Source organism: Budorcas taxicolor, chromosome 22 (assembly GCF_023091745.1).
Source record: "Budorcas taxicolor isolate Tak-1 chromosome 22, Takin1.1, whole genome shotgun sequence".
Taxonomy (NCBI): Eukaryota; Metazoa; Chordata; class Mammalia; order Artiodactyla; family Bovidae; genus Budorcas; species Budorcas taxicolor.
The window spans coordinates 24,488,889-24,503,642 of NC_068931.1; the positions used below are offsets into that span (position 1 = coordinate 24,488,889).

Consider the following 14,754-nt stretch of genomic DNA (forward strand, 5'->3'; position numbering starts at 1 on the left):
CTCACCTCCATACATGACCACTGGAAAAACCATAGTCTTGACTAGATGGACCTTTGTTGGCAAAGTAATGCCTCTGCTTTTTTATATTCATATTTCATATCTACTATCAAACAAAGATGTCCTTCTGAAGCTTCTGTTTTAAATTTAGATTTTCTTTTTGTCCTTTCACTGTATGTCTAGAACATGAGGCCTATTTGAGAGATATAATAGAACTACGATGGCAATTTGAAGATAAAACTCGTCAACGAAAACATCTGGAAGAGCAAAAGGAGAAATTAGCAGAAACTAATGCAAAGCTTAAAGAAGACATAGACTATATGATTAAACAGCACCCTCTACTGCTTGCAAAGCGAGACCACGAACTTACATCTCTGAGGGAATATTACCAGAAAAAATTTGAGGTAAGTGAATAAAAGAATGGCTGTGCATTTTACAGACTGTTTCTTAATTATAAGAATTTCAGCTCTAAGAAGTTAACATACCTTGAAAGGTTTCATTCTCACTGAAAATTGGCCTATTGTATATCTTTTAAAGAAATTATCAATCAATACAGTTGATTGATATTCATTTAAAGTGTGTCTTCTTACCTTATGTTTAAACTTAAAAATATTAAATTGTAGTCAGTGTACTAATGTGATTTTGGAGATGTTAAACAATACGGTATTATTTGAAGCTATAACTTGAACTGAGAAAGAATGTAAGTATACTGTATCAGTAAACTTCATTCCTGATGAAAACATATAAGCAACATGTAAGGTGTTTTTAATGATTAACATTTAATCTCCTCTTGTGGGATCATATAGAAAAATAAATTATTTCTTATGGCCACTAAATGGACAAATTTAATTTTGTATCATGTTTGTTCTTGATCATTTTAAGTTAGTAAATTAAGTCATTAAATGTCTCCTATATTTGTTCCATTTTCCTTCATCATTCTCCAAAAGATAACCTCATCATGAACTTCTGTTTCCAGGCAAAATTCGAATAATTTTATAGGCACATGTGCAACTTATATACACTGCATACTGTTTATCAAACGTTCTGTAACTTTCTGAAATGTTTTTTGTTTGCTGTGTGCTTAATTGTTCAGTCGTGTATGATTCTTTGTGACCCCGTGGACTGTAGCTTGCCAGGCTCCTCTGTCCAAGGGAATTCTCTAGGTATGAATACTGGAGTAGGTTGCCATGCCCTCCTACAAGGGACCTTCCCAACCCAGGGATCAAACCTAGGTCTGCCACGTTGCAGGCGGATTCTTTACCATCTGAGCCACCAGGGAAGTCCAAGAATACTGGAGTGGGTAGCCTATCCTTTTTCCAGAGGATCTTCCCAACTCAGGAATCAAGCCAGTGTCTCCTACATTCCATGTGGATTCTTTGCCAGCTGAGCTATTTATTTTTTAATCTGATGTTATTCTGGAGCTCCAGCTACTATTGATGTACACAGATTTAGTCCATTCATTTTACTTTCCAATTCCACCAAATAGATATCTCTGGTCTTGTGTGTTGTTTCCCATATTTATCTACAGTGCTGATTTGACTATAAATGATAAGGAGCCCTGATCATGTTCCTCTTTTTGTGCATGTGAATTTTTCTTGGCTACATATCTAGTGGAGTATTTACTGAGTTCTGGGTTATATACATTTTCAACTTCATTAGTTAAAATCACACTGCTCTCCAGAGTGTCTTTGACAGTTTATATTCTTAAAGTAGTAGCAATGCTGGAGATGTCCCATTTATCTACTGTGAACAAGGGTTCTAGCAGTATCCTTTTTTTCATCATAATAGACCCCTTATTTAATACTGAACAGGGAAGCCTGGCATGCTGCAGTCCATGGGGTCGCAAAAAGCAGGACACAACTAAGTGACTGAACAAAAAACGACAAGTAGCCCCCTTTAGTTGGATGGCAGTGTGTCAGGGTAAAGGTCATTTCTCAATTTGCCTTTACTCATGATATTTCTAATGAGATGTACATAGTAGTTATACAGGGTTTTTCAAAAAGGAAAGCTTTTTGAAATGGACTGACTCAGTCAGAAGCCACACCCTTTTTTATTCAGCCTTTTTGTAAACTTACAGCAATCCCAATATAACAGCTGCAGTTCTGACTTACATTTTATAGCACAGGGCAACCTTGAGAATGGAGGCCAGTATCCAAGATGGCTGAATAGAAAGGCAGAAGAAGCTGTGTATCTATTTCTGGGAGAAAAAAAGAAAGTGCAGTCTTGTTCATTTGACTTATTTTTCCTACAAACAAACCCAATCCTAACTGTTACACCCTACATTTTTGTCAAGGTTTTGTTGTGATACTTTAAATTTTGTCAATAGGTGTGTGAATTGGTATCCCTAAAGTAATTTTAGTGTGTTTCTCCCTGATAGTGGACATAGATATTGCCTAGGGAGGGAAAGCACAGTTGTTGAAGATCACACTTGTGAACGGGTTCAGTTCAGTTCACTCAGAGTCATGTCCAACTCTTTAAGGCCCTATGGACTGCAGCACGCCAGGCTTCCCTGTCTATCATGAACTCCCGGAGCTCACTCAAACTCATGTCCATTGAGTCAATGATGCCATCAACCATCTCATCCTCTGTTGTCCCCTCTCCTCCCGCCTTCACACTTTTCCAGGATCAGGGTCTTTTCCAATGAGTCAGCTCTTCACATCAGGTGGCCAAAGTATTGGAGTTTTAGCTTCAGCATCAGTCCTTCCAATAAATATTCAGGACCAATTTCCTTGAGGAATGACTGCTTGGATCTCCTTAATAGTCCAAGGGACTCTCAAGAATCTTCTCCAACACTACGGTTCAAAAGCATCAGTCCTTCAGTGCTCAGATTTCTTTATGGTCCAACACTCACACATCCATACACAACTACTGGAAAAACCATAGCTCTGACTAGATGGACCTTTGTTGGCAAAGTAATGTCTCTGCTTTTTAATACGCTGTCTAGGATGGTCATAGCTTTTCTTCCGAGGAGCAAGTGTCTTTTAATTTCATGGCTGCAGTCATCATCTGCAGTGATTTTGGAGCCCAAGAAAATAAAGTCGGTCACTGTTTCCATTGTTTCCCCATCTATTTGCCATGAAGTGATGGGACTGGATGCCATGATCTTAATTTTTTGAAAGTTGAGTTTTAAGCCAACTTTTTCAAACTTTTCTTTCATTTTCATCAAGAGGCTCTTTAGTTCCTCACTTTCTGTCATAAGGGCAGTGTCATCTGCAAATCTGAGGTTATTGATATTTCTCCTGGCAATCTTGATTCCAGCTTGTGTTTTTTCCAGCCCAGCATTTTGCTTGATGTACTCTGCATATAAGTTAAAAAAGCAGGGTGACAGTATACAGCTTTGACGTACTCCTTTCCCAACTTGGAACCAGTTCATTGTTCCATGTCCAGTTCTAGCTTTACTTCTTGACCTGCATACAGATTTCTCAGGAGGCAGGTAAGGTGATCTGGTATTCCAATTGCTTGAAGAATTTTCCACAGTTTGTTGTGATCTAGACAGTCAAAGGCTTTGGCATAATCAATAAACCAGAAGTAGATGTTTTTTTCTGGAATTCTCTTGCTTTTCTTATGATCCAACGAATGTTGAGAATTTGATCTCTGGTTCCTCTGCTTTTTCTAAATCCAGCTTGAACATCTGGAAGTTCTCCATTCACATACTGTTGAAGCCGGGCTTGGAGAATTTTGAGCATTACTTTGCTAGTGTGTGAGATGAGTGTAATTGTGTGGTAGTTTGAACATTCTTTGGCATTGCCCTTCTTTGGGACTGGAATGAAAACTGGCCTTTTCCAGTCCTGTGACCACTGATGAGTTTTCCAAATTTGCTGGCAATATTGAGTGCAGCACTGTCGCAGCATCATCTTTTCAGATTTGAAATAGCTCAACTGGAATTCGATCACCTCCACTTGCTTTGTTTGTAGTGATGCTTCCTAAGGCCCGCTTGACTTTGCATTCCAGGATGTCTGGCTCTAGGTGAGTGATCACACCTTCATGGTTTTCTAGGTCATGAAGATCATTGTTGTATACTTCTTCTGTGTATTCTTGCCACCTCTTCTAAATATCTTCTGCTTCTGTTAGGTCCATACTATTTCTGTCCTTTATCGTGCTCATCTTTGCATGAAGTGTTCCCTTGGTATCTCTAATTTTCTTGAAGAATTCTCTAGTCTTTCCCATTCTATTGTTTTCCTCTATTTCTTTGCACTGACCACTGAGGAAGTCTTTCTTATCTCTCCTTGCTATTCTTTGGAATTTTGCATTCAGACGGGTATATCTTTCCTTTTCTCTTTGCCCTTCATGTCTCTTCTTTTCTCAGCTATTTGTAAGGCCTCCTCAGATAACCATTTTGCCTTTTTCCATTTCTTTTTCTTGCAGATGGTCTTCATCACTGCCTCCTATACAGTGTCACAAACCTCTGGCCATAGTTCTTCAGGCACTCTGTCTATCAGATCTAATCCCTTGAATCTATTTGTCAGTTTCACTGTATCATCCTAAGTGTTTTGGTATGTCATACCTGAATGGTCTAGTGGTTTTCCCTACTTTCTTCAATTTAAGTCTGAATTTTGCAATTAGAAGTCCATGATCTGAGCCACAGTCAGCTCCCAATCTTGTTTTTGCTGACTATAGAGCTTCTCCGTCTTTGGCTGCCAAGAATATAATCAATCTAAAATCGGTATTTACCATCTGATAAATGGGAGGAAAATTTAAAAATGTATTCTGGCAGATCAAGAAAATAGTAACCTTTGTGTAGAGCTTATCAGTGGTGCTCTGATGGTTAATTTTTTCTGTAAACTTGACTCGGCCAGGATGCTCAGGTTTTGATCAGATATTATTCTAAGTGTTTTGTGATGTTTTTTAATCTTTTTGGATGAGATTAATATTTAAATCAATGATCTTTTATTAAAGCAGGTAGGCAAGAAAAATAAATAAAAGGATCTAGACTGGAAAAGAAGTAAAATTATTTGCAGAAGACACATTCTTCTATATAGAAAATTGTGAAGAATTCACAAAACAAACTATAGAGCTAAAAACAAGTTTAACAAAGTTGTAGATTCAAGCTCAATACAAAACTCAGTTGTATTTTCATATACTAGTTGTGAACAATACAAAAATGAAGTTAGGAAAACAGTTTTCTTTGATAAAGTATGAATAAATTTAACCAATAAGCTGAAAGACTTGTTCACTAAAAACTATAATATTTTGCTGAAATCAATTAAATTAGACTTAAATGAATAGAAAAGTAACCCATATTCACAGATTTGACTTAATATTGTTTAGATGTCAGTAGTACCCATAGCTATCTTCAGATTAGATGGAGTTTCTGACAGAGTCTCAAAGAGCTTTTTGCAGAAATGGAAAAGCCTGTTCTAACATTCATTTGAAGTTGCAGGAGGTCACAAATAGCCAAAACAGTCTTGAGAAGGAAGGGCACCTTAGAGAACTCACAGCTTCTGATTTCAAAAGTAACTACAAAGCTTTAAGAAGCAAAAATGAGTGTCATTTAATAAATACAGGGAAGTAGTTCAGTGAAGTAGTGTTGAGATTCTAGAAATAAACCAATATATCTGTGGTTAGTTGATTTTGACAAGGGTGTCGAGACCATTTGTTGAAATGAGTAGTCTCTTCAATACATGGTATTGGAACATTGGATATCCACATGCATTCAAAGAGTAAATTTGGACCTCTGCTTCTTAGAACATACAAAAATTAATTTTAAATGGATCATAACTTTACACATAAGAACTAAAACTATAAAACACTTAAAAGGAAACTTGTGGATAAATCTTTATGACCTAGAATTTGAGAACGGATTTAGATATGACACTAAAAGCATAAACAACATTAGAGAAACTGGACTTCATCAAAATTAAAACCTTTTGTACCTCTAAGTACACTATCAAAAAGGTAAAAAAACCTACAGAATGAGGGAAAATATTGCAAATTATATATAATTTTATTTTAATGTATGTTCAGTTCAGTTCAGTTCAGTTGCTCAGTCATGTCTGACCCTTTGCCACCCCATGAATTGCAGCATGCCAGGCCTCCCTGTCCATCACAAACTCCCGGAGTTCACTCAGACACGTCCATCGAGTCCGTGATGCCATCCAGCCATCTCATCCTCTGTCGTCCGCTCCTCCTCCTGCCCCCAATCCCTCCCAGCATCAGAGTCTTTTCCAATGAGTCAACTCTCCTCATGAGGTGGCCAAAGTACTGGAGCTTCAGCTTTAGCATCATTCCTTCCAAAGAAATCCCAGGGCTGATCTCCTTCAGAATGGACTGGTTGGATCTCCTTGCAGTCCAAGGGACTCTCAAGAGTCTTCTCCAACACCACAGTTCAAAAGTATCAATTCTTCGGCGCTCAGCCTTCTTCACAGTCCAACTCTCACATTCATACATGACCACAGGAAAAACCATAGCCTTGACTAGACGGACATTAGTCGGCAAAGTAATGTCTCTGCTTTTGAATATGCTGTCTAGGTTGGTCATCACTTTTATTCCAAGGAGTAAGCGTCTTTTCATTTCATGGCTGCAGTCACCATCTGCAGTGATTTTGGAGCCCAAAAAAATAAAGTCTGACATTGTTTCTACTGTTTCCCCATCCATTTCCCATGAAGTGATGGGACCGGGTTCCATGATCTTCATTTTCTGAATGTTGAGCTTTAAGCCAACTTTTTCACTCTCCTCTTTAACTTTCATCAAGAGGCTTTTAGCTCCTCTTCACTTTCTGCCATAAGGGTGGTGTCATCTGCATATCTGAGGTTATTGATATTTCTCCCTGCAATCTTGATTCCAGCTTGTGTTTCTTCCAGTCCAGCGTTTCTCATGATGTACTCTGCATAGAAGTTCAACAGTCAGGGTGACAATGTACAGCCTTGATGTACTCCTTTTCCTATTTGGAACAAGTCTTTTGTTTCATGTCCCTTTCTAACTGTTGCTTCCTGACCTGCATACAGATTTCTCAAGAGGCAGGTCAGGTGGTCTGGTATTCCCATCTCTTTCAGAATTCTCCACAGTTTATTGTGATCCACACAGTCAAAGGCTTTGGCATAGTCAATAAAGCAGAAATAGATGTTTTTCTGGAACTCTTTTGCTTTTTCCATGATCCAGCGGATGTTGGCAATTGGATCTCTGGTTCGTCTGCCTTTTCTAAAACCAGCTTGAACATCAGGAATTTCATGGTTCACATATTGCTGAAGCCTGGCTTGGAGAATTTTGAACATTACTTTACTAGCATGTGGGATGAGTGCAACTGTGCGGTAGTTTGAACATTCTTTTGCATTGCCTTTGTTTGGGATTGGAATGAAAACTGACCTTTTCCAGTCCTGTGGCCACTGCTGGGTTTTCCAAATGTGCGGGCATATTGAGTGCAGCACTTTCACAGCATCATCTTTAAGGATTTGAAACGAGTCAACTGGAATTCCATCACCACCACTAGCTTTGTTTGTAGTGATGCTTTCTAAGGCTAATTATATATTAATTTTGTGCTAATATATACTAATTATATAATAATATTATATTAATATACACTAATTCTATATTAAGATATCTTCCTACAGATTTGTAGTAAGTTTTAAAGTCAGAAAGTGTGAGTTCTCTAAGGTGCCCTGCCTTTTCAAGACTGTTCTGGCTACCTGAGGACCCCCCCTGAAATTTCATATGAATGTTAAAATAGGCTTTTCCATTTCTTCAAAGAGCTCTTTGAGACTTCATCAGAGGTTGCATTTCATCTGAACATAACTTTGGGTACTACTGACATTTTAAAAATATGTAGCACCCAGAATACATGAAGAACTTTTATAATTCAACAACTAAAAAAGATAAACACCTCATTTTAAAATGGACAAAAGACTTAAGTAGATATATCTCCAAAAGACAGAAATGAGCAGCAAACACATGAAAGGACAGATGCTCAGCATCATTAACCATCAGGAAAATTCAAACTAAGCCACAGTGATATAACTACTCATGCCCATTAGGATGAGATTAAAAATAGAGTGTAAAGTAACCAGTTTGGGTGAAGATGTAGAGAAACTCTAACCATTGTACTTTGCTGAATGTAAAATGGTGCAGCCACTGTAGAAAAGAGCTTGGTGTTTCCTTAAAAAAGTAAAACAGAATTAACATATGCTTTAGCAACTCCAAGCCAAGATATATACCCCTAAAGAATTGAAAACTGATGTTAAAAAACAAAACCTTGTGCAGAAATGTGGCACTGTCTACAGTGGACAAAAAGCAAAATCATTCCAGTGCCCATCAGTTGATGTATGACTAAACAAAATGTGATATAACCATACCATGGAGTAGTAGTCAGTCATAAAAAGAATGAAATACTGGTACAGATCACAACATGGATAAACTTCAAAGCATTATGCTAAATAAATACCCAGACACAAAATATCACCTATTACATGATTTCATTTACCTGAAATATCCAGAATAGGTAAATCCATAAAGACAGAAAGCAAATTAGATTGCTAGGGGTTCAGGAAAGTGTAAGATAGCGTTTTGTTTGTAATAAAGCTTTGCTTTTTCTGTTTTATTCTGCTGTCTTGACTGAGGCCTTGGCTAGAGGCTTGCTGAAGTAACCCAGCTACTTAAATAATGCAAGACCTCTTGTCAATGTGCTTGAGCCTCAGTACATTGCAAACCAACCTCAGTGGCTTAAGGTGACTTTCAGATTCTACAAGCAGCTTAGTCACATAACACAGTGGAGCCACAGAAATATTTTTAACATCGATGTAGAGAGTATCCATGTGGGACAGCTGAATCAGTCCCACAATGAGCCAGCCAAGGAGCTTTCCATATGAATTTGCCTCATACAATATAAGAAAAACTCCCAAACCTGAGATCACCCCAGCAATACCTACAGGAAAGATCGGATACAGGGAATTATTTCTTGCTTTTCTTCCTTTCATGGTATAAATTCTGTTATCTCTGTGTTTGCTTATCTCATCATCTTGGTGTAATCCTTGCTCTCAGCTTGAGTGTATAGCCTCGGTTCCTGTGCCTAAAGGAAAATCTTGTAGAGTTTACTAAAATCTGTGCTATTACAAAAATTAATGTGAACATAAAGAACACTATTGCATAGGAACCTGGAATGTTAGGTCCATGAATCAAGATAAATTGGAAGTAGTCAAACAGGATATGGCAAGAGTGAACATTAACATTTTAGGAATCAGTGAACTAAAATGTTATGGAATGGGTGAATTTAACTCAGATGACCATTATATCTACTCCTGTGGGCAAGAATCCTTTAGAAGAAATAGAGTAGCCTTCATAGGCAACAGAAGAGTCCTAAATGCTGTACTTGAGTGCAGTCTCAAAAATGACAGAATGATCTCTGTTCGTTTCCAAGGCAAACCATTCAGTATCACAGTAAGCGAAGTCTATGTCCCAACCATTAATGCCAAAGAAGCTGAAGCTGAACTGTTCTATGATGAAAAGATGCCCTTATCATCATAGTGAACTGGAATGCAAAAGCAGGAAGTCAAGAGATACCTGGAGTAACAGGCAAGTTTGGCCTTGGAGTACAAAATGAAGCAGGGCAAAGGCTGACAGAGTTTTGCCAAGAGAGCGCACTGGTCATAGCAAAGACCCTCTTCCAGCAACACAAGACATGAATCTATACATAGACATCACAAGATGGTTAATACCAAAATCAGATTGATTATATGGTTTGTAGTTGAAGATGGAGAAGCTGTATACAGTCAGCCAAACCAAGACCGGGAGCTGACTGTGGCACAGACCATGAACTCCTTATTGCCCAAATTCAGACTTAAATTGAAGAAACTAGGGTAAACCACTAGACCATTCAGGTATGACATGTATCAAATCACTTAGGATTATACAGTGAAAGTGACAAACAGATTCAAGGGATTAGATCTGATAGAGTGCCTGAAGAAATATGGCCAGAGTTTTGTGACATTCTATTGTAGGCAATGATCAAAATCATCTGCAAGAAAAAGAAAGGCAAAATGGTTTTCTGAGGAGGGCTTACAAAGAAAAAAGAAGAGAAAGCTAAAAGCAAAGGCGAAAAGGAAAGATATACCCATCTGAATGCAAAATTCCAAAGAATAGCAAGGAGAGATAAGAAAGACTTCCTCAGTGGTCAGTGCAAAGAAATAGAGGAAAACAATAGAATGGGAAAGACTAGAAAACTCTTCAAGAAAAGTAGAGATACCAAAGGAACATTTCATGCAAAGATGAGCACGATAAAGGACAGAAATAGTATGGACCTAACAGAAGCAGAAGATATTTAGAAGAGGTGGCACAGAGGTGGTTTTCTTCATGACCCAGAAAACCATGAAGGTGTGATCACTTACCTAGAGCCAGACATCCTGGAATGCAAAGTCAAATGGGCCTTAGGAAGCATCACTATGAACAAAGCAAGTGGAGGTGATTGAATTCCAGTTGAGCTATTTCAAATCTGAAAAGATGATGCTGCAACAGTGCTGCACTCAATACTGCCAGCAAATTTGGAAAACTCATCAGTGGCCACAGGACTGGAAAAGGTCAGTTTTCTCATCCAACCCAAAGAAAGGCAAAGCTAAAGAATGTTCAAACTACCACACAATTGCACTCATCTCACCCACTAGCAAAGTAATGCTCAAAATTCTCCAAGCCCAGCTTCAACAGTACGTGAACAGAGAACTTCTAGATGTTCAAATTGGATTTAGAAAAGGCAGAGGTACCAGAGTCAAATTGCCAACATCCGTTGGATCATAGAAAAACAAGAGAATTCCAGAAAAATATCTACTTCTGCTTTATTGACTACACCAAAGCCTTTGACTGTCTAGATCACAACAAACTGTGGAAAATTCTTCAAGAGATGGGAATACAAGATCACCTTACCTGCCACCAGAGAAGTCTGTATGCAGGTCAAGAAGCAACTGTTAAAACTGGACGTAGAACAACAAACTGGTTCCAGATTGGCAAAGGAATACGTCCAGGCTTTATATTGTCACACTGCTCATTTAAGATACATGCAGAGTACATCATGCAAATTGCCACACTGGATGAAGCACAAGCTGGAATCAAGATTGCCAGGAGAAATATGAATAACCTCAGATATGCAGATGACACCACCCTTATGGCAGAAAGGAAAAAGGAACTAACGTGCCTCTTGATGAAAGTGAAAGAGGAAAGTGAAAAATCTGGCTTAAAACTCAACATTCAAAAAACTAAGATCATGGCATTCGATCCCATCACTTCATGGCAAATAGATGGGGAAACAATGGAAACAGTGATCGACTTTATTTTCTTGGGTTCCAAAATCACTGCAGATGGTGACTGCAGCCATGAAATTAAAAGATGTTTGCTCCTTGAGAGAAAAGCAATGACCATCCTAGACAGCATATTAAAAACCAGAGATATTACTTTGCCTACAAAGGTCTATCTAGTCAAAGCTATGGTTTTTCCAGCAGTCATGTATGGATGTGAGAGCTGGAGTATAAAAAAAGCTGAGCACCAAATAATTGATGCTTTTGAACTGTGGTGTTGGAGGAGACTCTTGAGAGTCCCTTGGACTCCAACTAGATCCAAGCAGTCAATCCTAAAGGAAACCAGTCCTGAATATTCTTTGGATGGAGTGATGCTGAAGCTGAAGCTCCAACACTTTGGCCACCTGATGCGAAGAACGTACTCATTGGAAAAGACCCTGATGCTGGAAAAGATTGAGGGCAGGTCTTGAGAAGGGGACGACAGAGGATGAGATGGTTGGATGGCATTACAGACTCAATGAACATGAGTTTGAGTAAATTGCATGAGCTGGCGATGGACAGGGAAGCCTAGTGTGCTGCAGTCCATGGGGTAGCAAAGAGTCAGACACGACTGAATGACTGAACTGAACTGAAGGACAGTTTTGCCTCTCTGTTGGCTCAGATGATAAAGAATCTGACTGCAGTGTGGGAGACCCGGGTTTGATCTCTAGGTCATGATCATCCTCTGGAGAAGGGCATGGCAACCCACTCCAGTATTCTCAAGAATCCCATGGATAGAATAGCCCTGTGGGCTATAGTCCATTGGGCTGCAAAGAGGCAGACAAGTTTGAACAACACTCACTCAACTCAAGAACAGTTTTATTTCCTTCTGTTCCTTATCTGTATACATTTTACTGTATTGCTTTTAGTAAAGCGTGGCCCTCTCCTGGCCAAGATCTGCAGTGACTGAAGTGAAGTATTAATTGTTCAGTTGTGTCTGACTCTTTGGGACCCCATGCCCTCCAGAATCCTATGTCTGTGGAATTCTCCAGGCAAGAATATTGGAGTGGGTAGCCATTTCCTTCTGCAGGGAATCTTCCTGACCCAGGGATTGAACCCAGGTCTCCTGCATTGCTGGCTGTAAGTGGTAATATTTTGCATCATTGTCACAGTCCCAGTTTCAAAGGGGAAGCATTAAAAATGTTTTTTATATTAAGGAAGATGTTACATCTTACTCAAGATGTTGCTAGATTTGATTTGCTAATTATGAGTTTAAATCTAAGTTCATGAATAAGAAAATAGTATAATTGTTTACTAATGTCCTTGTCAGGTTTTGTTTTTAAGGGTTTGCAAGATTTAAAGGTAACTTGGGAGCATTTCTTCTTTCTTTACTATCTGGAAGAGTTTGCAAAAGACTAAGATTATTGATGCCATCTAGCTAAAGTTTTCCAGTTTTGTTTTTTGTTTGTTTTGGAAATGTTTTTAATTACAAAGTCAATTTCCTCAATAAGGCTCTTTAGATATTCTATTTATTCCTGTGTCCATTTTGGTTATTTCTAGTTTTAAGGCATTCTAACATGTATACTATCATGTAAGAATTGAATCGCCAGTCTATGTCTGATGCAGGATACAGCATGCCTGGGGCTGGTGCATGGGGATGACCCACAGAGATGTTATGGGGAGCGAGGTGGGAGGGGCGTTCATGTTTGGGAACGCATGTAAGAATTAACGATTTTAAAATTAAAAAAAAAAAAGAATACATTAAAAAAATAAAAAAAAACCAAAATGTTAAAAATAAATAAATAAAATTACTGCTTCAATCTGAAAAAAAAAAAAAGATTATGTCCATTTCATCAAAATTTTATATTTTTTTGGAACAGAGACTTTCTTAGTATTCTTTTGTTTCCTATGTTATACTGTGCTTAATTCTTCAGTCCTGTCTGACTCTTTGCAACCCCATGGACTGTAGCCCACCAGGCCTCTCTGTCCATGGGGATTCTCCAGGTGCGAATGCTAGAGTGGGTTGTCATGCCCTCCTCCAGGGGATCTTCCTAACCCAGGGATCAAACCTAGGTCTCCTGCACTGCAGGAAGATTCTTAACCATCTGAGCCACCAGGGAAGCCCAAGAATACTGGAGTGGGTAGCCTATCCTTCTCCAGGGGTACTACCAACACAGGAATCAAACCGGAGTCTCCTGCATTGCAGGTGGATTCTTTACCAGCTGAGCTACCAGGGAAGCCCATTTTGTTTCCTATAAGTCTATAGAATATGTTGTTGTTTAGTTGCTCAGTCGTGTCTGACTGTTTTGTGACCCCATGGACTTCAGCCCTCCGGGCTCCTGTGTCCATGGGATTTTCCAGGCAAGAATACTGGAGTGGGATGCCATTTCCTACTCCAGGGAATCTTTCTGATCCAAGGATTGAACCCATGTCTCCTGCAAGTTTCCTGCATTGCAGGCAGATTCTTTACTACTTAGCCACTGGGGATATGTAGTGGTCTCCTTTTTAATTCCTGATATTTATTCATGCCTTCTCTTTTTTTTCCTCTTAAACATGATATATTTCATCCATCACCATATAGTTAACACATTTTACCCATTTTGTCTTCCCCTTTCTCTCTGTTGTCTGTACCTACATGTTTGTTTTGGTTTGGTTTGTTCACTTATTTGGATGTTTTTGTTTGTGTTTTTTTTTATATTCTGCCTATGAGCTAAATCATATGATATTTGTCATTCTCCATGTGACTTATTTCTCTTAGCATAATACCCTCAAGGTCTTCCATGTTGTCACAAATAGCAAGATTTCTTTCTTTTTTTGTGATTGAGTAGTATGCTTTCAAACCAGTCAATCCTAAAGGAACTCAACCCTGAATATTCTTTGGAAGGACTGGTGATGAAGCTGAAGTTCCAGTACTTTGGCCACCTAATGCAAGGAATCAACTCATTAGAACAGATCCTAATGTTGGGAAAGATTGAGGGCAAGAGGAGAAGGGGGTGACAGAGGATGAGATGGCTAGATGGCATCACTAACTCAATGGACATGAGTTTGAGCAAACTCAGGGAGATAGTCCCTTCAGGACAGGGAAGCCTGGCATGCTGAAGTTCATGTCACAAAGAGTCAGATATGACTTAGCAACTGAACAACAGCAACGAGTATTCATTCTATATACCACATCTCTTTATGCATTCATTCCTTGATGGAATCTTCAATTGTGTGGCTATTATAAATAGTGGTGCAGTGAACACAGGGATGCATATATCTTTTCAAATTAGTGTTTTTGCATAACTTGGGTTAATGCCCAAAAGTGGACTAGCTGGTCATATACTAGTCCTCATCTTAGTTTTTTGTGGTGTCTCCCTACTGTTTTCCATAGTGGCTGCACTAATTTACATTCCTGCTAACAGTTCACAGGGTTGTCTTTTCTCCACATTCTCTTAATACCTGTTATTTCATCTTTTTTTTTTTTTTTGTATATATAATAACCACCATCATGGTCATGAGGTAAAATCTCATTGTGTTTATTTTTTCATTTCCATAATAATTAGTAATATTGCACACTTTTTCATGT

At 38.6% G+C, this 14,754-nt stretch overlaps 1 protein-coding gene across 1 annotated transcript in view; it reads left to right on the forward strand.

The window, feature by feature from the left end:
- The window catches only part of CCDC178 (coiled-coil domain containing 178), a 374,413-nt gene that overhangs the window by 41,992 nt on the left and 317,667 nt on the right, over positions 1-14,754 (forward strand). Inside the window, exon 7 of the mRNA XM_052660209.1 lies at positions 181-401. Within this exon, the coding sequence (XP_052516169.1) occupies positions 181-401 (221 nt within the window). The remainder of the gene's footprint in view (positions 1-180; positions 402-14,754) is intronic.